Source organism: Bubalus bubalis, chromosome 1 (assembly GCF_019923935.1).
Source record: "Bubalus bubalis isolate 160015118507 breed Murrah chromosome 1, NDDB_SH_1, whole genome shotgun sequence".
In the NCBI taxonomy this organism is placed as follows: Eukaryota; Metazoa; Chordata; class Mammalia; order Artiodactyla; family Bovidae; genus Bubalus; species Bubalus bubalis.
This window is the reverse complement of record NC_059157.1, coordinates 133385839-133409489: the sequence shown is the minus strand read 5'-3', so window position 1 is coordinate 133409489 and position 23651 is coordinate 133385839. Positions and strand designations below refer to the sequence as shown.

At 37.9% G+C, this 23651-nt stretch overlaps 1 protein-coding gene and 1 non-coding gene across 6 annotated transcripts in view; both read right to left on the bottom strand.

Annotated features, from left to right (window-relative positions):
• Positions 1-605: 605 nt before the first annotated feature.
• Positions 606-23651, bottom strand: part of ZMAT3 (zinc finger matrin-type 3) — a 36112-nt gene continuing 13066 nt past the window's right edge. For 4 of the 5 annotated variants that reach the window (XM_025288078.3, XM_006054306.4, XM_006054307.4 and 1 more), the window contains 4 exons: positions 12065-12184; positions 8782-8948; positions 8560-8660; positions 606-6256 (listed from right to left, as the gene is read on the bottom strand). In XM_025288078.3, coding sequence (XP_025143863.1) covers positions 6045-6256; positions 8560-8660; positions 8782-8948; positions 12065-12184 — 600 coding nt within the window. In that variant the 3' untranslated portion in view covers positions 606-6044. The remainder of the gene's footprint in view (positions 6257-8559; positions 8661-8781; positions 8949-12064; positions 12185-23651) is intronic. The other variant, XM_006054308.3, reaches the window with a different exon arrangement.
• On the bottom strand, positions 14501-14573 carry TRNAW-CCA. Its single transcript has one exon. It is a non-coding gene; the product is annotated as a tRNA-Trp (tRNA).

Below are 23651 nucleotides of genomic sequence, written 5' to 3'. Positions count from 1 at the left end.
CATGGAAAAATCTTTTAAGTTCAAAGAATTGTAAAATGTCCAAAAAAATGAAAGTCTAATTAGTAAAAATACATAGTTTCATTTTAAGCGCCCTAAAGGGAGTTTATTTTGAAAGCCATGAATTTTATCAAAGAGCACAAGAATATGAATCCAGGATATCAAAATTTCAGTTCTGACTTACCCACTGAATCTTCATAATCTGCAACAAGTCATTTAAATTCTTCTGATTTTGTCCACAAAATAATTGGCATAAAAATAAAGGCATATGTCAATAATTTTTTCCTAAACAGTACTAGAGTAAAGCTAAAGATGGTTACTAAGGCTTACAATTTCAACAACTCATTGTACAGTACAATCATTTTTAATCCTGCTAATTATGGCTGAGAGAAAGCATGGGCAGTTACAATTCTCAGGGAATTCAAAGGCTTTAGATAAACTAATGGTTTCAACTTTCTAAACTACTCCATCTGTTCTTCTAGAGTTGTTTTAAACAGCTAATCGTCTGTGGGGTTGACCCTTTATGCCGCTCTATTCTCTGGTAGAACAGGTGAAAGTAGTAAAGGGAGAGATGATACCATGGAGAAAAACGCAGCAGCAGATTGAAATGAGGTATAAGCTGATTTAATAAACCCCAACCAGTAATTTACAGTTTTCTAAAGAAGCTGCATAGTTGAGCAAACATACATCAAAAAAGAGGGATAAAGAAAAAATTCTTGTCATGAAGCTTTAAAATGTATGACAATTATGCATTAAAATGACCAACACCAAAAAACTTCAGTTTGAAAAGGAGTTGTCTTCCCTCACTCTAAGCATATACAAAAACAGAAACAAGAAGGCTCAAGTCCACAGGAGAAAAAGACATATGTTAACTGGCTCAGGTTATCAACTTCATACACTGCTTGTTAAAAGATGTTAATATGTAAATAGATATTAAACTATAATTAATTATGCCTATGCTGAATTGTTTAGGCAAGTATCTGAAATTTACACTAAAATGCATATATTTTTAAAACTCCATTGTTCAACGGATAAACAGAGGGACAGACAAATATACGGTAATATAAGTACTGGAAAACGTTAATAGTAGAATCTAGTGCTAATATACTGTAAAATTCATTAACTTTAAGGTACATTTAAAATTTCTCATAATAAACTGTCAAGAAAAATGTTAGTATTTCTGCAGTAAAATTAATTTAGCAGTGCATTTTAGAGACTCAAAGAGTACAGGCAATTTAGAATTTTAAATTCATTGAAGTAAGGAAAATTTTACTTTAAAACATCTTGAACCTGATTTGTGAAGGTACCTGTTTTAAATGTAGAGATGAACCATAACAGCACAATGAGTAAGTATTATGCATGACAGTCTTCACACACTTCATGTGCAAATACATAATTCTATCCTCTCTACAGTATTAGATAAGACAGTATTTGAAAATGACACTGAAATAAAGTTTTTCCAAACATCAATATCAAGCTCTTCCCAATCCATCACACTATCGATCACTACATATAAATACAATGCAGATCAAAGTGGAAAAAAAAAATCAATGACCGTTGCCAGCCTTGGACAACTGGATTCATTTTCAGGATATGTGGTTCCTGATTAATTATCACATAGTTTTACTCAATATCAAATTGAGATTGCATGAATTAAAAAAAAAAGATGTAAAACATAGAATTCACACAAAGCTTTGTTATTCCAAGCTCCTATTTTATGCATTGTGACTAATGGCAATAATTCTATCATCTCTTCTTTCTGTGAAATGCTAAAACTTGCTAAAGGCACTCATAATCTGGGCTTAACAAAGACAGGGTCACATGGGACCATAAGCCAGTATTTTTTTTGGTAGCTACCCAGAAGGGGAGTTGATAAATGATCCTCCCATTCATAGCGGGAAGACAAAGTCAAACAGCTATCAGTAGAAATGTCGTATGAGAAGCTATTTACACAGCTATTTGTTCATTTAGTAAGATTGACAGTGATAGCTCACAATGACAGGGGTCCACCACCAAAAAAAATTAAAGCAACAAGACATCCTTTATGATGCATGAAACTTCTAAATGGTGATTTGGCTGGTTGAAAAAAGAAAAGCCAGCAAGATGGAATCTTTTTAAAGTATCTGTTCAAAAGCCTGCATTAAACTTTTACCTATACTGACAAAACATTTCTCTACTTCTAAAGTAGCTCTGTTGTCTTTCGTATATGCCCCACCAAGTTTTTAAAAGGTCCTTCCAGCCTGTGTTCTGACACTGAGGAAACAAAACAGATTAGGTTCCAAATCCATCACTCTTAGGCCTCTCTGTACAGGGCATTATGCAGAACAGTTACATGTCTCCCCTGACACAAGTGAGACTCGTTTTACATGGGTCACTGAACAGTCCTCCAACTGTCGTTGTTCATAGTCCCCGCTGATTCAGGAGTGAGGGAATCATTAAAACCACCATTAATCCTTCGAGTCTATCTACATACGAAGATTTAATCAGATACATAATATATATGTATATACACATACATGTGTATATATATATCTTTAATCCTAGTTCAAAGTATAGATACAAGCAAGCACACCAGTATTGTAGAACAGCTCTATAAAATAAGGTGGAAGATCTCATGCTTTCCTTTCAGCTGTTTAAGTTAGAGGGACATGGAGATGATCTCAGACAGCCATGATTGATTTTTCATTCAATCTCAGGGTTTCAAAAAATTCTAAATGGTTTTCTAAGTTTATCAACTAAGGAAAAGGGGCAACAGTGAGGAAGAGTTGGAGGAAGTTTTTGCAAATGGTATAGGACAACTATTCACCTTGCAGATTTCAGTGCAATAAGAGACAAATAGACACACGTCATAAACAACATGCACATATTTACAAGTTGTAATACAGGACATACAAAGACAAAACCAACAAAACATTTTCTGTTCAATGTGGAGTTGAAAGGATCACATGGCACACTCAGCTCTGTAACTGAGTATTTTTGAAAAAACACTTCGAAGACATAAGCAATCTAATCTTTTAATCAGAACACCAAAATTTTTCCTTTACATCTTCTGGCCCTCGATATTTTAGAAGAGTTTCTAATTGTTATTTTCAACATTGATTTCTGAATGACAACTTACATGAAGATATTCACAGAGAAGAGACTTTGATGCTCTGCGTTGTTCTTGTAGATCTAGAACTAGAATCCACTTATTTGACTAAAGGTTTTCCATCGGTTAGGCCTCCTTGTATACAGTACATAAAAAGATATTAATGTGATTCCTGGGGAGCACAGGGTGCAAATTCTAAAGGATATTACAGAGCAGGACCTGATTTTACTAAACGAAACTGACAGAGATCACATACCACTGAGTGCAGTACTAACAGCCTTCTTTGACAGGAAAGAAACAACACTATCTGTAAGGAATGCATGAGTATGAGAAACTGTAGCATGCAGAGGTGTATTTACCTAGGCATTTCCTTTCTGACACCTCTGTCACCATCTGTTTCACCTACGGAACACAGGAGAATGTTGCAAGGTAACAAGCCCAAAACACAACCCACTGTCCTAGGGATTTGTGATTCTTTTTTTGGATGTGTATGTAACCTTTGTAATCATGGAAGTTATTTATCAACTGCCTAGAGTTTGGAAAGTTAGGAGCAAACCCAGCTATTGTAGGCAATATGGTTTCTAAGGTGTCATATAAAGCAAACATCAGTCTGTTTTAGTGCAAAGAAATAGAACAAGTAAGAAATAACACTATAAATCTAACTGTTTTCTTTAAAAGAAAATGCGTTTATGCATTCATAACATCCATTAAGGGCACTGAGAGACTAGAAACCTGAATATGCGAGGCCAGGAAAAACACCAAGGCCTTAAGTCCACTGCTATTACGTATATAAAATGAAACTGTTACGTGGGGAGAGTAGAGAAGATCCTTCCATTAATTTTATCTGCAAAGAAAAAACTGAAAGTGGATGAATGCCACTTGTATAAAATGTAAATTCTTATCCACAATCTTTTACTGTTATCTAAGGATTCAATGAAATCTTCTCTATGGTATCACATAAAACTATATATACATAGATTTATATATGTGTGTGTACAACTACACACATATATATACACACATACATATACATGTGTATACATATATGTAGTCACACACAGAGAGGGGAAAAAAGAATTTTTAAATAATCGTAGAACCATGTGGCCAGCACTGTCATATTAAAATCTACCAAAAAATTACACTTAGCAGCAAAATGAGTAACCTACTAATCAATAAGAGAAGCTCTAAACTGCCCTAAAATAATCAATTATACTTCATAGCTTACTGCAAAAAGTGTTATTATACTGATTCACAGGTCTCGATAGAACTTCAACAGAACATTATTTCATTCTTCTGCTTCTGGGAGAAAATAAAACTACTAAGTAATTCTACTTTTAGAATTAAAAAACCATGACTTCAACAGAAGGGTAACTTGAGAGTGTACCAGAGAGTGTACCAGTGTACCAGTATCACAAAACTTAATTTTAAATATGGGTCTAGATAATTCAAAAATTGTTCAGAAGTACTAAAGGAATGGAATGATGATTATAATTTTCCTTCTCCTTATCTTTTTGCCTATAGAATTTTTAAGGAAAAATAGTTTTATTTTTAATTAGTAATATAAGCAATCAAAAGTGAATTCACCATAGTGCAAAGATATTGCTCAATATAAACTTCTATGAACATGGCCTTTCAAAAGGAGTATGGATGAGCACCCATCTTATCCATGTAAATATAGTAAATAAGTAAAATACAGTTAGTGAAAATTCATAGAATCCTCCATTGGTTAATCTAGACAAAATACTAGAGCTTCTCATTTTAAAAACAAAAAGCAAAAATAATAATACTGTTCTAATTACCAGATATGAAAGTAATCTATATTTTTATTAATCTATATCTTCAAAGAAGCTGAATTATAAAGAATAATGCCAAAGTTCAGGTATTTTTCTATTGGAAATGCTACTAAAATTTGATTAACTGTTTTAAAAAAATTATTTTCTTTCTTGGAAATAGTAAAGTAGTGATATTTTTCAGGACAGTCTACAAATTAGCAAGACAAAGACGAATGTAAGTAAAATGTAAGGATCTGTCTATCTAAAAAGTCTATCAAAACAAATATCAAGGGTTCTGAACTTACAGTTGAGACCATCACATAAGTGCATGTTATTATCATGAAGTAACTCTAAGTTGAAAAATCAAATACATTTCATTTCCCAACACCAGCTGAAAAAAATATATTAAAAAATATCACATCTATCCTAAACTTATTGGATATTCAAATATGGGGCTTGGAAAACCTACAACACCGTTCTGGGGCATGAAAATGAGCTAATTGGATAAGCTAATTCAACTGGAGGAGAAAAAAAGAGGAGAAAAGAAGGTGAATTTAAATGTGCGAAATTCACAACTGAAAATCAAGTTTCGCTATCTGGAAGTACACAAACACATTAGAAGTGTCTGAATCCAAGAGAACCTGCATTTCAATAAGGAAGGGACATGATAAACAGAAAACACTGTTCTGGGCAAGACTCTAATGCAGTTCACATAGTATATCCTACTGACAATTCACTGAGTTGAGATGGTAGTTCCAAAGAAACCTTGGGAAACTAAAATCTTTGCTTACCTGCTTTTACTGTGATCTGAAGCAAAAACTCGATAAAATTATTTAACAATACATAACACTAACACTGTAAAAGAATATGAAGTTTTTAAATAGTTAAAGCTCTATGTGGTCAGGCTACTAGTTGACCAGAACTTGGTCAAGATAAAAAGGTATGTCTCATGGGGTAGGTAGGTCACAGGCTTAAAGCAGCTCAACACAACTGACCTGAAAAAGCATCATGACTTAAGCACATTCTCTTCCTTCCCCAATTCTGACACCTTATGGTACCACTGCAGGTTATGTGTATTAACATTAAGCAGAGGAATGTACTCATATCGAAAGAACCACAAAGCAGGGCATGTTGACAGAAGGCGAGCAACAGGCAGGACAAGCTGCTCTATCTGAATATGACAATCACTATACGTAGCCCAGATTCTCCATCTCATTCCTGTACCGCTGTTCAGACACCTTGCTTTTATGTTGCTTGCTCTCTAAATGCTGCCGGAATTCCACCTCTTCGCCAGCCCCGACATTACACATGGAGCAGTAAAACTGGCCGCTTGGAGTAACACACATGGCCAGGTCACGTGGAATTCTCTGCCGAGAGCGGGGATTGAAATAAGGACCTGCTGAAACAAAGAGACAAAAGTAATATATTCACTTCAAAATACTCACTAAGTGAATGATGGTCTGACCAATTACCACTGTAATTTGTAATTCTAACCTCAAAGTATAAAATTCACAGACTCCTAGTTTGAAAAAAATGGGAAGTTAACAGGTTTTTTTAAATTACAATTTTATACAGGTTCAGTCTAAAAAGCTAAAATGACTCCTCCAACTATTGGCAGAAATGTTACTGTGAAGCCAAACCCAAACTCTAAATGGCAATGTCTTTAAAAAGTGAATATAATTTTAGAAATACTTTCATTTCTAAGCATTATATCAAAAGTTATATCATTATGCTAATACTTTAATCCAAAAATTCTACTTCTAAGAATTTCATTAAGAAAATGTTGATAATTTTTGCATAGAGATTTATCAATGAGGACATTTATTTAACTAGAGTTTATAAAAGTTTTTTGGGGGAGGGTAAGGATAAAGGAAAGATCCAAACATACAACTCATGTATAATATGTATAATATCATATAAGAAACAAATTGCCAGTCCAGGTTCGATGCATGATACTGGATGCTTGGGGCTGGTGCACTGGGATGACCCAGAGGGATGGTATGGGGAGGGAGGTGGAAGGGGGTTCAGGATGGGGAACACGTGTACACCCGTAGAGGATTCATGTTGATGTATGGCAAAACCAATACAATATTGTAAAGTAATTAGCCTCCAATTAAAATAAATAAATTTAAATTAAAAAAAATCATAGTAATGAATGTAAGGAAAAGCTAAACAGTCACTAAAAACAATGCTATAGAAAACTCTGTAATTACAATATTTGATTATAATATGCCATTACACTGAACAAGAATATCACAAAATATGATCACATTTCCATTTTAACAGAAGTAATATACACAAAAATGTTGATGGAATTATTGATAATTTTATTTTCTTTTTTTATATAACTGACTTAAGTTGGACCATTAGCTCAATACTTTTCTGCTTTCCTACTATAATAATAAACATTTAAGGCTTTTCTCAAAATGTTACTTTGACTACATGCTACAAATTTTGATACATTTTTATTACAATTTGATTCTAAGAATGTTCAATCACCAGTATGATTTTTTCTTTGGTGAGAGAGTTATTTAGAAATGTTTAAAAACTTCCAAACACATAAAAATGTTGTGTTTTTAATATTATTGACATCTCATTTACTTGTACTCTGATCCAAGAACATAAGTCTAAACGGCCTTCTGTCCTAAAGGTTTTTGTTTTGGTTTTTTTTTAATCTAATGCTAAGACAGCTATTTTAGCTTCCTTCATTTCAACTGAATATTTTCTATCTAATCTTACAATTTTCTTTTCACTGGGACTTTAAGTTTACATTTATTGCAACAATGATAAATGTTTCAGACTTTCATGAGACTTATTACATTGTGTTCTATATGTCCCCTTTTTCTGTGCTTCTTTTGCCTTTCCAGTCAATTTGTTGTTTGTTTTACTGTTTACATGATTGACCTCTGCTCATATGTGTGTGCACTGGAGGCTGGGGTAGGGAAAGGATGAAGGACTACTATCCCTACTGAAGATGATCAGAAAATGCAGAAAATATTCCTATCAACTAGTAATTCTGAACTAAAAGTATGTATCAATCACCGAGGAAGCATTTGCAAAACACACACATGTCTGAGTCCCACTCTAAATTTACTGATTGAAAATCTCTAAGTCATGGTTCAACTATGTGTATTTTATAAAAAATTCCCCAGATAATCTGAGTCACTCCCCTGGTTAAACACCACTGCTACCATTTTTATTTTCCCTAATAACTGAGGATTTAATGTGGTGCAGCTTGAAACCAAATATTTCATTTTTATACTACATTTAAATATCTCAGCTGGCAAATACCATAAGTAACATAAAGGCACTAAGATAAGACACTTTAAAACACAGACTCGGTTATGTGAAATTCTTGTAAATCAAGTATACTTCAACTTTTTTAAAAGTTGCATTTTGGGTCTTAGAACCCAAGGATGTATCACCTTTCCATTTAACTCATTTCTTATTCTTGGTTCTTTGAAATAAAGTCATATTCTTGATGTAAAAAAAATTAAATAAAATCAAAATAAATAATACACTAAATAGGAAATAAATAAATAAGACCTGAAATAAACACTGGCTTGAAAAGCCACTAGACCAATTCCACAAAACGAAAGCTAATCCCAAATTTTCAGGGCTATCTATTACCATTAAAGGAAATAAAAATAGTGGACACCATTTGCAAAACATAGCCAAGGCATGTGAAAAGCCACAGAATACCTGAATTATTCTGTACTGCATACATATTTCTCCTATTAGGCATCATCTTATATTCATTCCCTTCTTTTCGGGTCCGCCGTTGACCAACCTCTGAGGAGTCTCTGGAGAAGAGACATTTTAAAAGAGTGAGACTTCTAAACAAGGCTCCCTTTCAACTGTTTTTCTCTAGAGACAGTGAGTCTCACATAACACTCTGGCCTAAGAGAAAACGGCAATACCTACGAGAATGAGTTACTCTGAGCTTCCGCCAGCCGCAGCCTCTTGGCATGATTCTTGCCTTGATAGTGAGCCTGGGCCACAGCCGGAGAGCTGAAGGAGGCATCACAGAGCTTACAGTAATCGTTTTCTGTGGCCAGGATCACTCTGCCTCCCGGCTTAAAGGAGCCCATCTGACAGCAAAGACACAACAAACAAGGTTTTAAAGTGTGGACTCTGTTCTCTTCTCAAAGTTCCTTCCTTCTAAGAGCTGAAAAATAACCCGTTATGGCATGACCATAAGCACTCAGCTTTATAAGGACAGGAAATTGTTCGTTTCAGAAAGAAAGAGGAAAAGAAGACTGGGAGACACTTAATTGTGGTTTTGCATTACAATCACCTGTGTACCAAGCTGATGAATACCTCATTGCTATTTTCATTGAAGAAATTTCAGAAAAGAAGTTTAAAAACCCAGCAAGGAAGATCTAGGGCAGCACAGGTAAGGTCTAAACTCACATTACCAGAGAGAAAAAGTCTCCCCAGAATCCATTAACAAGCATGTACTAAATGCCTACTATTTATAGGGCTTGCAACCTAATGCAAAAGTGACACACAGATATGCATAAAAACTAAACCTCTATCCTCAGAATCTATAAATTAGCTACAGATATAGTATGTGTAGGAGCAGGAACTGGCAACCCACTCCAGTATTCTTGCCTGGAGAATTTCATGGACAGAGGAGCCTGGCAGGCCACAGTCCATGGGGTTGCAAAGAGTCAGACCCGACTGAGCAGCTAACACATACAGAGAGAGAGAGAGAGAGAGAGAGAGTGTGTGTTGCTCAGTTGTGCCCAATTCTTTGGGACTCCACAGACTGTAGTTTGCCAGGCTCCTCTGTTGATGGAATTCTCCAGGCAAGAATACTGGAGTGGGTACCATTCCCTTTTCCAGGGGATCTTCCTGACCCAGGGATCAAACCCTGGTCTCCTGCATTGCAGGCAGATTCTTTACCATCTGAGTCATCAGAGAAACCCACAGATACAGTATAATTTGGGGGAAATAACCAGCAGGTCCAGACAACTGTATTCAGGCTGGGAAACAGTTAAGGGAAACCTAACACAGTCCCTGGAAAATAGTATGCACTCAGTTAACTACTGCTGGGTTAGCAAAACACGCCAAACTAGATTTTGGCTAAAGAATCAAATATGCAATAAAGAATCTGGAAAGTGTATCATATCAGGACCAGCTGAAGCAAACAGCATTGTTTCACCTGGAAGAGAAGATTTTCTGGGGACAAGATAACTGTGCTCAAAAATCATAAAGATTTGTGCTATGAAAGAAGCCCATGGTTGTTTGCCCAGGGGGGTGGAACCAGCTGAAAACAGTCTCTAACAGGAAGGAGCCATCCAATTCTCGAGCAGCCTTCAAGAACTGGCAATGGGAAAACTCCTCAGCCTGAAGATCTCTCTGCATATTCTGCTGTCCTCTGATTCTGTTTTTAACGTATCTCATTTACCACACAAATTCGGGAGGATAGAACAGTTGATACTGCTATCCACATCATAAGGACTGACAATCAGAAAAGTAAAATTATACCATGGTGTTTAGGAGTAGAGGTGTAAGGTCAAGAAAAATCATTGCCCCACTTTACAAAATTTGTACCACCACAAACAAGTTATCTGGCTTACCTGGGCTTATAATAAACCTCCAAGTGAGACTGATGCTGCTGGCCCATGGAGCACACATTGAGAAATAAGTCAATACCTCTGAGTTGTTGCAAGCATTAAATGAAGTTAGGACCCAAGCCAAGAAGGAGGCAAGGAAGGAGCCATGGGCACCCAATATAAGGAAGCATCAGAAAACTTAGCAATCAGGATGAAAAAATACTTAGTGGAATATTCTCACAAATCAAAAAACTGCCATATAGCCAAAAAAATCAATGAGAAACAAAATATAAAAATTTTAAATAAAGACAGGATCAGCAACAGTGTCATGCCAAACCATATTGCAGCCTAAGGCAAAAGGAAAATCAATAACACTTATCCTATCTTTAAGTTTTTGCCATTTTGTTCACTACTGACTTTTTCATATTAATTTTGCATTTTAAAAATATCATATTATTTATCTTGATCACTGAGTATTTTAGCTCCCTCTTAAATTCTGTGTCTAAGTCAAGTACATCCCTCATCTCACCCTCGTCCCAGGGCTGAATGAAGTACTGTCTGAAAAGTGCTTAGCAGAGTACCTGGCATCAAAGTGATTATTAATTATTATTATTATATATGACCTAAGGGGCTTTCCTGATGGCTCAGTGGTAAAGAACCTGCCTGCCAATCCAGGGCTCAATGGGTTCAATCCCTGGGTTGGGAAGATCTCCTGGAGAAGGAAATGGCAACCCATTCCAGTACTCTTGCCTGGAAAATGCCATAGACAGAGGGGCCTGGCGGGCTATAATCCATGAGGTCTCAAAGACTCAGACACAATTGAAAGACTGAGCACTGAGCACACACATTTATAACCTATAAAAAAAATAATACTTCAAAGATAGGTTAGAATCCATATTGCAGAAAGTACTAAAACACAGGAATATCTTGCCTCAAACACCTATCTCCCAAAGAGTAAATCAACTTGAGAGCCATGATCATGATACCAAAGTCCAGGAAGAGTGCATACAGGCTTTCTGTACAGAAGAAAGGGACAGCTTCAAGAAACTGATCTTGCTGGAAGGCAATATATAAAGTCAATGGGGGAACTTTTCTGGTGGCCCAGTGGTTAAGACTTTGCCTTCCAATATAGGAAGCACAAGCTTGATCCCTGGTTGGGAAGCTTAAGATTCGACATGCATCATAGCCAAAAAAATTCATAAAACAGAAGCAATATTGCAACAAGTTCAATAAAAACTTTAAAAAATGGTCCACATCAAAAAAAAAATCTTAAAAAAAATAAAGTCAGTAGGATTGATCACAATCAAGATAAATGTTTAAAAATCTTTCTTTTCATTCAGGGCTTTATGTAGACATTCAGAACCATTTAACCCAGAATTTTCAAATATGCATACAGAAAGCCTCATGAAATAATTTTGTTTCATCACTTCATGAACCATAACCATGAACCATAACTCAAAATCTAATGAGAAATCTTTGGATTCATGAATTTTTGCATTAAATCCAGTTATCAATGAGCTAAAAGCACCAAGAAGGGCGTTTTAGGAGTACTGGCTCAGCTGTACCTTGATGGACACACAGATGACAAACTTCATCCATGACCACCTGTGCACGGGACAGCTCCCACCCCGATACTCCAGTCTTACCTGCGGAGGGACTGAAACAGCTGGAGCAGCCACAGGTTCCACTGCATTGCTCATTCTGGCAGGAGGAGGACAGCTATTGGCTGCATAGTAATTTCGAAGTTTCTTACCATGATTTTTACCCTAGTAAAATGAAATGAGTAATTACTGTGAGGAAGATGTATCAAATTGATTTAACATATTTACTAAAAAAGAAAAAAATACATGTTACTCTTTCAGAGATATGCAACAGTGGGGTAAATAGTAGGTAGACTTGCTTATTACATCTTAAAGTAGAAGACTCTACTCTTTGACTCTAACAGAGTGATTAAATTTATCTGGGAGAGATAAGTGAACAAAGTCAAAAGACATTAATTTCCTATATATTTCGGGAAAACAACCATTTTCTAGTGATCTGTGTCCTCTCCCAACTTGTTGCCATTCATACGCCACTGCCTAAATATGAATTTTATGACACTCTGATCTAATCTACTTTAGAAGTCAGTAATGAAATGGATAATCCAATTACTTTTACAAAAATAGCATTTACAGAGTATCTTTTTACTTACAAAGAACTCTCCTGGGCATTAGCTCATTTGCCACTCACAAAAATCCTGAAAGAGGAATTTGTTAATGTTATTCATATATGACAGTTGAGACACTGCAATCCAGGCAGCATAGAGAACTTGCCTCCAACACCTTCACGAGGCCTAGCGGTGGGGTCGCAGTGTGAGGCAAGCCTTCTATATCCAAAGCAAGGCCCTTTTTCATACAGCATGATGGCTTCAGGATACACTGTGAACCTCTATTTAAATGGATTTGCCTCTCTCATCACATTTCCTTTAATTTATCATTCTCAAGCTTATGGCTGAGCTGATAAAAACTGGTGGGAAGGGGCAGTCCAAAAGCATCCTAAATAAGGGTTAAACTGTATATTATTCTTTAAACTGCACTGTAAAAACCAAACATGTAGGCAAATATTTATATACCATCTACTATATATGCTGAACCCTAGAAATAAAAAGGACTAGCTTAGCATATGGTCTAGAGGAGGAGACAAATATGTAAGTAGTTAAAGGAATGAGTGAAATTCCACCTTACGGCCCCTGAAATGCCATAAAGGTGCTCTTACCATTATCACAGTGACTTCCAGGGAGTCAAATCCAGTGATCACATCTGTGCCTTTATTATACTGTAACTCTATGAAGCATGATAGTATTGATACTCCTTCCTTCTATCATCTTCTATGACTCCCTCTTACATCCCAGCCTCTCATTCTCCGAAGGCTGCAGTGTCCAATGCACTACCCTCAGCCCTCTTTTCTCTCCATCCAAACACAAACCCTAGGTTATTTTACTCAGTCTCATGGCTTTAAAATACAATCAGTAAGTTCACGATTCCTGAAATTACCTATCACTATCGGAGAAGGCAATGGCACCCCACTCCAGTACTCTTGCCTGGAAAATCCCATGGACGGAGGAGCCTGGTAGGCTACAGTCCATGGGGTCGCGAAGAGTCAGACACGACTGAGCGACTTCACTTTCACGCATTGGAGAAGAAAATGGCAACCCACTCCAGTGTTCTTGCCTGGAGAATCCCAGGGACGGGGGAGCCTTGTGGGCTGCCATCTATGGGGTCGCACAGAGTCGGACACGACTGAAGCGACTTAGCAGCAGCAGCAGCATTCCTGTTATAGACTGATTGCTTATGTCCCTCCAAAATTCCTATTTTGAAATCAACTCCCAATGGGATGATAGTTGGAGGTGGGACCTTTGGGAGGTAATGAGCTCACAAGGGTAGCGTCTAATTACTGCCTTTAAAAGAAGATATCAGAGAGCTCCCTTGCTCGCTGTCCACCATGTAAGGATTTAGGAGAAATTGGCTGTCTGCAATCTGGAAGAGCACCTCAGAACCCACCCATGCTAGATCCCTGATCTCAGACTTCCAGCCTCTGCAACTGTGAGAAATAGATGTTTGTTGTTTGAGCCTAAGACAGACTAAGACAATCCCTGACCTTCAGAGCCATATAGCCAACTGCCTCCTTGCTGTCCATACATTGCAGCCTTAAGAGGCATGTGTGTGTGTGCTGTGCTGACCTGTGTCTGACTCTGTGACCCCATGGACTGTAGCCCGCCAGGCTCTTCTGTCCATGGGATTTTCCAGGCAATAATACTGAACTGGGTTGCCGTTTCCTCCTCCAGGGGATCTTCCTGACCCATGGATTGAACCCACATCTCTTGTATCTCCTGCACTGGCAGGCAGATTCTTTACCACTGTGCCACATGGGAAAGCTGCCTAAGAGGCATATCCAACTTAAGTACGTAAGTAAGTAAGTGAAGTAGCTCAGTCGTGTCCAACTCTTTGCGACCCGGTGGACTGTAGCCTACCAGGCTTCTCCATCCATGGGATTCTCCAGACAAGAATACTGGAGTGGGTTACCATTTCCTTCTCCAGGGGATCTTCCCGACCCAGGGATTGAACCTGGGGCCTCCTGCACTGGAGGCAGACACTTTAACCTCTGAGCCACCAGGGAAGATATATCCAACTTAAAACATCTAAAACATAAATTTTAATTCCCTCCCCACCACAAAATGATCTCATCACTGCCGCCGCCACCATTCATCCACATGTCAGTAAATGACATTACTCTCCACCTAGTTACTCAAGAAAAGCCAAGGAGTCCTTTCCTTGATTCCATCCCCCCTTAAAGCCAACACATTCAATCCATCAGCAAGTCCTGTCAGCCTACCTCTAAAATATATTCTAAGTCACTCCATTTCTTTCCATGGACACTGAAATACCACAGTATTCCAAGCCACCAACTCTTTTTGCTTGCGGTAGGCAACAACCCCTAATGGTCTCTGGTATCCCTCTCATCCTCCTAGTATTCTCATATCAACCAAACTGATAGGTCACTGTCTCACTTAAAATTTTCCAATGGCCTCCTACTACCCTTAAACTATAATCAGCGAATCTTTCCTGCAAGCCCTGTTTGATCTTGCCCTGTCTACTTCTCAGATTTGATTTCACACAGCTCCCTGCCCCCCTCCTCATTATGTTCCTGCCTGACAACCAAACACATACAACTAAAACATGCCAAACACATCGACTCTAAGGCCACTGTACTTGCTATTCTTTCTGCTTAAAATGTTCTTTCCAATCTCTACATGGCTGGCTCCTTCTTACCTTTCAAGTCTCAATTCAAACAACATCAAACAGCATCTTACTCAATCTGATGTGTCACCCCCATCGACCGACACTTCCCCCACCCAACACACACATGCTGAATCAAATTACCACACTGTCTGGTTTTATTTCATCATAGTACCATTTATAACTGAAATAATGTTTGTTTGCTTATTTTTTTCTCTTTCCTACCCTCTGGAATGTAGACTCCTTGAAAATAAGGACCTTATCCATCTTGTGTACTGTTCTAGCCCCAATTTCTAGAACAATTTCTAACACATAGCAGGCAATCACTATATATTTGTTGGCTGAACAAATCACTATTAGAGTGGAAATAAGGAACAAACTGCTAAGAGAACAAAGAGAAGGGAAGGCTTACTTCTGCCTGAGAGTACCAAGGAAAGCTTCCCTGAAAGGGGGACATTCGGAGTTATCTTTTAAAATGAGCAAGTTTACTAGGCAGGTAAGGAATGAGGGGAAAGACAACTGTTAACAGAGGAACAGTGTAAAGAATCGGCAGTCTGCTTGAGATGCTCTCCAGGATCCTTTGGAAAAGAGGTAGGAGCTGATACACACAGGGATCTAATTGTGTATGGTTTTGTCGATGATATAGACCTTGGACTTTAGAGGCAGCATGGGGCTCTGAAGGGCTTTAAACACAGCAGTTACATGACTGAATTGCATTTGAAAAAGATCATAAGAAATGGGAAGACAGAAAAAAGAGCCTAGGGAATGAGGGTCCAGAAAAAAGAGATTGAGAATGTCTGGTTAATGAAGTAAAATGGAAACCAGACAACTGTGGCATTATGGAAGTCTAGAACAAGGTGTTTCAAAAAAAGAGTCTAATTAGATACATTACAACCTAGGATATTTACTTTCAGGTATTCCAAACAAAAGCATACATATGAGGAGCTACCTATAAGAACAAAAGAATGGGGAAGACTAGAGATCTCTTCAAGAAAACATACATATAAGGATCTACCTATGACAACAACAGAATGGGAAAGAGTAGAGATCTCTTCAAGAAAATTAGAGATACCAAGGGAACATTTCATGCAAAGATGGGCACAGTAAAGGACAGAAATTGTATGGAGCTAACAAAAGCAGAAGATACTAAGAAGAAGTGGCAAGAATATGCAGAAGATCTATACTAAAAAAATATCTGAATGACCCAGATAACCACGATGGTGTGATTGCTCACCTAGAGCTAGACATCCTGGAATGTGAAATCAAGTGGGCCTTAGGAAGCATTGCTATGAACAAAGCTAGTGGAGGTTATGGAATCTCAGTTGAGCTATTTCAAATCCTAAAAGATGATTCTGTGAAAATGCTGCACTCAATATGCCAGCAAATTTGGAAAACTAAGCAGTGACCACAGGACTGGAAAAGGTCAGTTTTCATTCCAATCCCAAAGAAAGGCAATGCCAAAGAATGTTCAAACTACCACACAGTTGCACTCATCTCACATGCTAGCAAAGTAATGCTCAAAATTCTCCAAGCTAGGTTTCAACAGTATGTGAATCGAGAACTTCCACATGTTCTAGCTGGATTTAGAAAAGGCAGAGGAACTAGGGATCAAATTGCCAACATCTGCTAGATCACAGAAAAACCAAGAGAATTCCAGAAAAACATCTACTTCTGCTTCATTGACTACAGTAAAGCCTTTGACTGTGTGGATCACAACAAACTGTGGAAAATTCTTCAAGAGGTGGGAATACCAGACCACCTTTACCTACCTCCTGGGAAATCTGTATGCAGGTCAAGAAGCAATAGTTAGAACTGGACATGGAACAACGGACTGATTCCAAATTGAGAAAGGAGTACGTCGAGGTTGTATATGGCCACTTTGCTTATTTAACTTATATGAGAAGTACATATGCAAAATGCCAGGCTGGATGAAGCACAAGCTGGAATCAAGACTGCAAGGAGAAATATCAATAACCTGTCATCAGTGGCACCATATGACACTAGTCATATGGCAAAAAGCAATGAGGAACTAAAGAGCCCCTTGATGAAAATGAAAGAGGAGAGTGAAAAAGTTGGCTTAAAACTCAACATTCAAAAAACAAAGGTCATGGCATCCAGTCCCATCATGTCATGGCAAATAGATGGGGAAACAATGGAAACAGTGACAGAATTTATTTTCTTCGGCTCCAAAATCACTGCAGATGGTGCCTGCAGCCATGAAATTAAAAGATGCTTGCTCCTTAGAAGAAAACCTATGACCAATCTAGACAGCATATTAAAAAGTAGAGACATTACTTTACCGACAAAGGTCCATCTAGTCAAAGCTATGGTTTTTCCAGTAGTTATGTATGGATGTGAAAGTTGAACCATAAAATAAGTTGAGTGCTGAAGAATTGATGCTTTTGAACTGTGGTGTTGGAGAAGACTCTTGAGAGTCCATTGGACTGCAAGGAGATCAAACCAGTCAATCCTAAAGGAAATCAGTCCTGAAAATGCATAGGAAGGACTGATGCTGAAGCTGAAGCTCCAGTACTTTGGCCACCTGATGGGAAGACTGACTCATTGGAAAAGACCCTGATACTGGGCAAGACTGACAGCAGGAGGAGAAAGAGGATGAGACAGAGGATGAAATGATTCAGTGGCATCACAGACTCGATGGACATGAGTTTGAGCAAGCTCCTGTAGTTGGTGATGAACAGGGAAGCCTGGTGTGCTGCAGTCCATGGGGTTGCCAAAAGTCAGACAGGACACTTCGACATGACTGTCTGACCAAACTGACTAACTGACCTATGAGAACTGTTCACAGAAGGACTGTTTGTAACCACTGAAGAAACAACTTAGGAGTCCAACTACAGGATAATGGATAAACTGTAGTCTGTTTATACAATGTAACACTATACCATGATTAAAATACAAATACTAGGCCCTGTGTGACAACAAAAAAGATTCTTATAACAAAATCCTGAATAAAAAGAAGATATTGGAAAAGAAGATATGTAGGCATAATCACTTTAATATGAGCCTTAAAAAATGAAACCACTACATTTTATGTAGGAAGATATATATGTAGCAAAAATACAAAAAAGTGGTGGGAGGGGAGGTGGGAGACAAAAATACCAATTTAGTATAGTGGCTACATCTGGGAGCATAAAAGCAGCTCAGTTCAGTTCAGTCAGTCAGTCGTGTCCAACTCTGCAACCCCATGGACTGCAGCATGCCAGGCTTCTCTCTCCATCACCAACTTCCAGACTCATATCCAAACTCATGTCCATCAAGCAGGTGATGCCATCCAACCAAGAGCCAGTAATGCCATCCAACCATCTCATCCTCTGTCATCCCCTTCTCCTCCTACCCTCAATCTTTCCCAGTATCAGGGTCTTTTCCAATAAGTTAGTTCTTCCCATCAGGTGGCCAAAGTACTGGAGCTTCAGCTTCAGCATCAGTCCTTCCAATGAATATTCAGGACTGATTTCCTTTAGGATTGACTAGTTTGATCTCCTTGCTATCCATCCAAGGGACTCTCAAGAGTCTTCTCCAGCACCACAGTTCAAAAGCATTAATTCTTTGGCACTCAGCTTTCTTTATGGTCCAACCTTCACATCCATACATGACTACTAGAAAAACCATATCTTTTGAGTAGTCAGACCTTTGTCAGCAAAGTCATGTCTCTGCTTTTTAATATGCTATCTAGGCTTTCCACAGCTTTTCTTCCAAGGAGCAAGTGTCTTTTAATTTCACAGCTGCAGTTACCATCTGCAGTGATTTTGGAGCCCAAGAAAAGAAACTTTGTCACTGTTTCCATTGTTTCCCCATCTATTTCCCATGAAGTGATGAGACCGGATGCCACGATTTTTGCTTTTTGAATGTTGAGTTTTAAGCCAGCTTTTTCACTCTCTTATTTCACTTTCATCAAGAGTCTCTTTAGTTCCTCTTCTCTTTCTGTCATTAGAGTGGTATCATTTGTGTATCTGAAACTGTTGATATTTCTCCCTGCAATCTTGATTCCAGCTTGTGATTCATCCAGCCCAGGTTTTTGCATGATGTACTCCTCATATAAGTTAAATAAACAGGGTAACAATATACAGCCTTGACGTACTCCTTTCTCAATTTGGAACCAGTCCATTGTTCCATGTCCAGTTCTAACTGTTGCTTCTTGACCTGCATACAGATTTCCCAGGAGGTAGGTAAGGTGTCTGGTATTCCCATCTCTTGAAGAATTTTCCACAGTTTGTTGTGATCCACACAGTCAAAGGCTTTAGTATAGTCAATGAAGCAGAAGTAGATGTTTTTCTGGAATTCTCTTGGTTTTTCTGTGATCTAGCAGATATTGGCAATTTGATCTCTGGTTCCTCTGCCTTTTCTAAATCCAGCTAGAACATCTGGAAGTTCTCTATTTACATACTGTTGAAGCCTAGCTTGGAGAATTTTGAGCATTACTTTGCTAGCATGTGAGATGAGTGCAACTGTGTGGTAGTTTGAACATTCTTTGGCATTGCCTTTCTTTGGGATTGGAATGAAAACTGACCTTTTCCAGTCCTATGGCCACTGCTGAGTTTTCCAAATTTGCTGGCATCTTGAGTGCAGCACTAAAACATTCAACTATCTAAAGACCTAAAAACATCCAACTATCTAAAGAGCTCCAAAATAACAGTAAGTAAAAAAGAAAAGACATCAAATCCCAATGAGTAATCACTCATGCTCCTGCCACAAGCCTTCACAGTAAGCGAGAGCAGTCCAACAACAACTGAAGGACACAGAGAAGGAGCTTGCAGTTAGATTATAAAGCTAAGATTGCTTTATAACCACCACCAGAAAAAGTAAATCCCCCAATTTTATAAATATTAAAGCATGATCCAGTCACCGACTGCTGGACAGGGACTTAAATGTACACATGATCTGAAGTGGCTATCTTCAAAGTGGCTTTTAGAGGAGAAAAAGGCAAAAAGGAGGGGAGAGGCACCCTTTGGCAACAAGCAGATGAAGAGGAAGAGAAGCAATGGGAAAAGTCAGCATCCTCAGGACAAGAAAGAACAAAGCAAAATTCAGAAGACAGGACTTTCCAGGTGGTCCAGTGGCAAAGAATCTGCCTGCCATTGTAGGAGACACAGGTTCAATCCTTGGTCCAGGAAGATTCCACATGCCTCAGAGCAGCTAAGCCCATCTGCAACAACTACTGAGCCTGTACTCTGGAGCCCACAAGCCACAACTACCGAAGCCTGCACATTCTGGGTCTTGCATGCCACAGCTAGAGAGTAGTCCCTGCTCACCACAACTAGAGAAAGCCCTTGCACAGCAACAGTGACCCAGTGCAGTCAAAAGTGAATTTTTTTTAAAAATCAGAGGACATATAAACACTCTCCTGACCACCATAAAAAAAAAAATTATTACAGAACTGGACTTTGCTACAGTGATAGAAGAGGTTGCCACTGAATTATGAATCTCATAAACTACCCAAAACCCACATAATAAATACACAAAAAGAAATCAATTCTACACAAAGTTACCAAAAAAATACATCTCAGCAAATGAAGTACACCTCCAAAACAAAGAAAAAGAAACAAAAGAAAACAACACTCCAAACAGAATTAAATATATATTCAAACAAAACTTGGGGATATAAAAAAAAATCACCTTGAAATAGGAATTCAAAATGTACAAAGAAAAATTAGGCAAAATATAATGAGAGGGAGAGGGTGGGAAGATTTGGGAGAATGGCATTGAAGCATGTATACTATCATGTATGAAATGAGTCGCCAGTCCAGGTTCAATGCACGATACTGGATGCTTGGGGCTGGTGCACTGGGACGACCCAGAGGGATGGTATGGGGAGGGAGGAGGGAGGAGGGTTCAGGATGGGGAGCACATGTATACCTGTGGCGGATTCATTTCAATATTTGGCAAAACTAACACAATACTGTAAAGTTTAAAAATAAAATAAAATTTAAAAAAAAGAGAGAAATGAAAAGAAGGATAATTAAATTATAGAAAGTAAAAGGTACTTATATCCAAAATGAGGAGTAAACCCAACTGTCAAAGAAGAATAGACTCAAATGAAATGTAGTAAGAGGCATTGAAGAAAGACGGAAAAGCAGTCAAGAAAATAAAAATGATAAAAATAAAACAATTTAAAGGGTCAAGAGAGGAAGCAATAGAAGAGAAAGACAAGTAGAGAAAGAATGACTTATATAAAACTGGAGTCCCCAGAGAAGAAAAGCAAAATCAAACAATCAAACAGAACTAACATTTGAAACTATAATTGTTCAAAAGTGTCTAAAATTGTCCAAAAGTAAATGAAGATCTGAATCTACATATTGAAAAGGCATGCCAGCTATCTGGGAAAATTAACCCAGAACAATCAAATCTGCAGTCGATCTTTTAAACTGTATGAGACTTCAAAGAAAAGGGAAAAAAAAAGTCCTCTTAAACTCTCCAGACAAAAAGATCAAATAACTTGCAAAGGCAAAGGAATTAGAATGGTGTCCACAATACACAAAGCAAGGCAATAATGGAACAGCCTTTTTTAAAAAATAAAGGTGTGAACCAAGGATTTTATGCCCAGCCAACTATTCCTGTATCAAATGTGAAGACTATAAAAAATATTTCTAAATACACAAGACCTTAGGAATTTAGTACTTAAAAGTCACTCTTGAAAAATCTATTAACACTTCATTCACCCAAGAAATGACTGGGGAAACCACCAAAAGGACTGATGTTATTTTCAGGTGTCTAAATTATCAATGCTGGGAAAGACTGAAAGCAAAGGCAGGAAGAGAAAGGGACGACAGAGGATGAGATGGTGGGATGGCATCACCAACTCAATGGACATGAGTTTGAGTAAGCTCTGTGAGTTGGTGATGGACAGGAAAGCCTGGCATGTTGCAGTCTATGGGGTCATAAAGAGCTGGACACAACTGAGAGACTGAACTGAACTGAACTGTATCAAACACTAAAAAGGTGAAGATGACAGTGAAAGATTAATGTTTAAATATTATACATTATGACACAATGGAAATAATGCAACAAAAATGGGAAAAGGAAAGTAGAATAAGCTCATTGATTCTGTAATAGGCAACAGTTGGGATACCATTAAAAACTGACAAATCAGGTAGTAAAACAGTAAATAACTGAACACGTTGGTAAAATCATATAAAATAGTGTAAATAAGAAGAAAATGAAAAAGGAGTACAAGGGATGATATAGTGTGACACCTTTCTAAATATACCTTTTGCACAGGTGTAGAGAACAAACATATGGAGACCAGGTGGGGAGCGGGTGTGTGGGATGAATTGAGAGATTAGAATTGAAATCCATACTCTATTGATACTAAGTATAAAAGAGATAACTGCTGCTAAGTCGCTTCAGTCATGTCCGACTCTGTGCGACCCCATAGATGGCAGCCCACCAGGCTCCCCGGTCCCTGGGATTCTCCAGGCAAGAACACTGGAGTGGGTTGCCATTTCCTTCTCCAATGCATGAAAGTGAAAAGTCAAAGTGAAGTCGCTCAGTCGTGCCAGACTCTTCGCGACCCCATGGACTGCAGCCTACCAGGCTCCTCCGTCCATGGGATTTTCCAGGCAAGAGTTCTGGAGTGGGGTGCCATTGCCTTCTCCAAAAGAGATAACTAATCAGAACCTATTGTATAGCTCAGGAAACTCTGTTAGTGCTCTGTGGTGACCTGAAAGGGAAGGAAATCCAAAAAAGAGGGATATACGTATACATATAGCTGATTAACCTTGCTGTACAGTGGAAACTAATACAACATTGTAAAGCAACTCTACTCCAATAAAAATGAATTAAAACTCTAAATAAATATACCTTTTTGTATGATTCTGACTTTTAGAACTATATTAACATTCTACAGGCTTAGAAAAAGAATCAAAGTCAACAAGAATTGGGGAAGACCCAAAGTGAAATAAGTACAAACAGAAATAAGCCTAACTGTATGAAAAAATAACATGACCACACCAAAGGAGGAGGGAAGGAAAAAACTATTCATATAGTCAGTCTGAAAGTATCTCTCCCATAATACTTACTAAGCACAAAAAGAAAAACAATAACTTTACAAAGGACAACACTAGCAGAGCAGCATCTTTGTAACCTAAGTAACTTTGTAAAACAGTATTTTGACTACACACTATAATGCTAGACACCAAAAGAACAAGACATAAATATTATCCTCTCATTAGTATGCTTATTTTCCAAAAGGACATAGATTATCAATCCCAGAACTATTTTTATGTGTACTGTGAGTGTGTACGTGTTTGTGTGTGTGAATGTGTGTTCTGTGTATAATGATACATATATAACTAGCTCTATCATAAGAAGATCTAGAAGCAATGACACTCGAGTACCAAAAGGCCCACCCAACACTCAGATTTTGGTCTCTAATACCATTCTCCAATTTAAAAAAAAAAAAAAAAAAAACTGGCTCCTTGAAGAAATGGTTGACGTGGGGAAG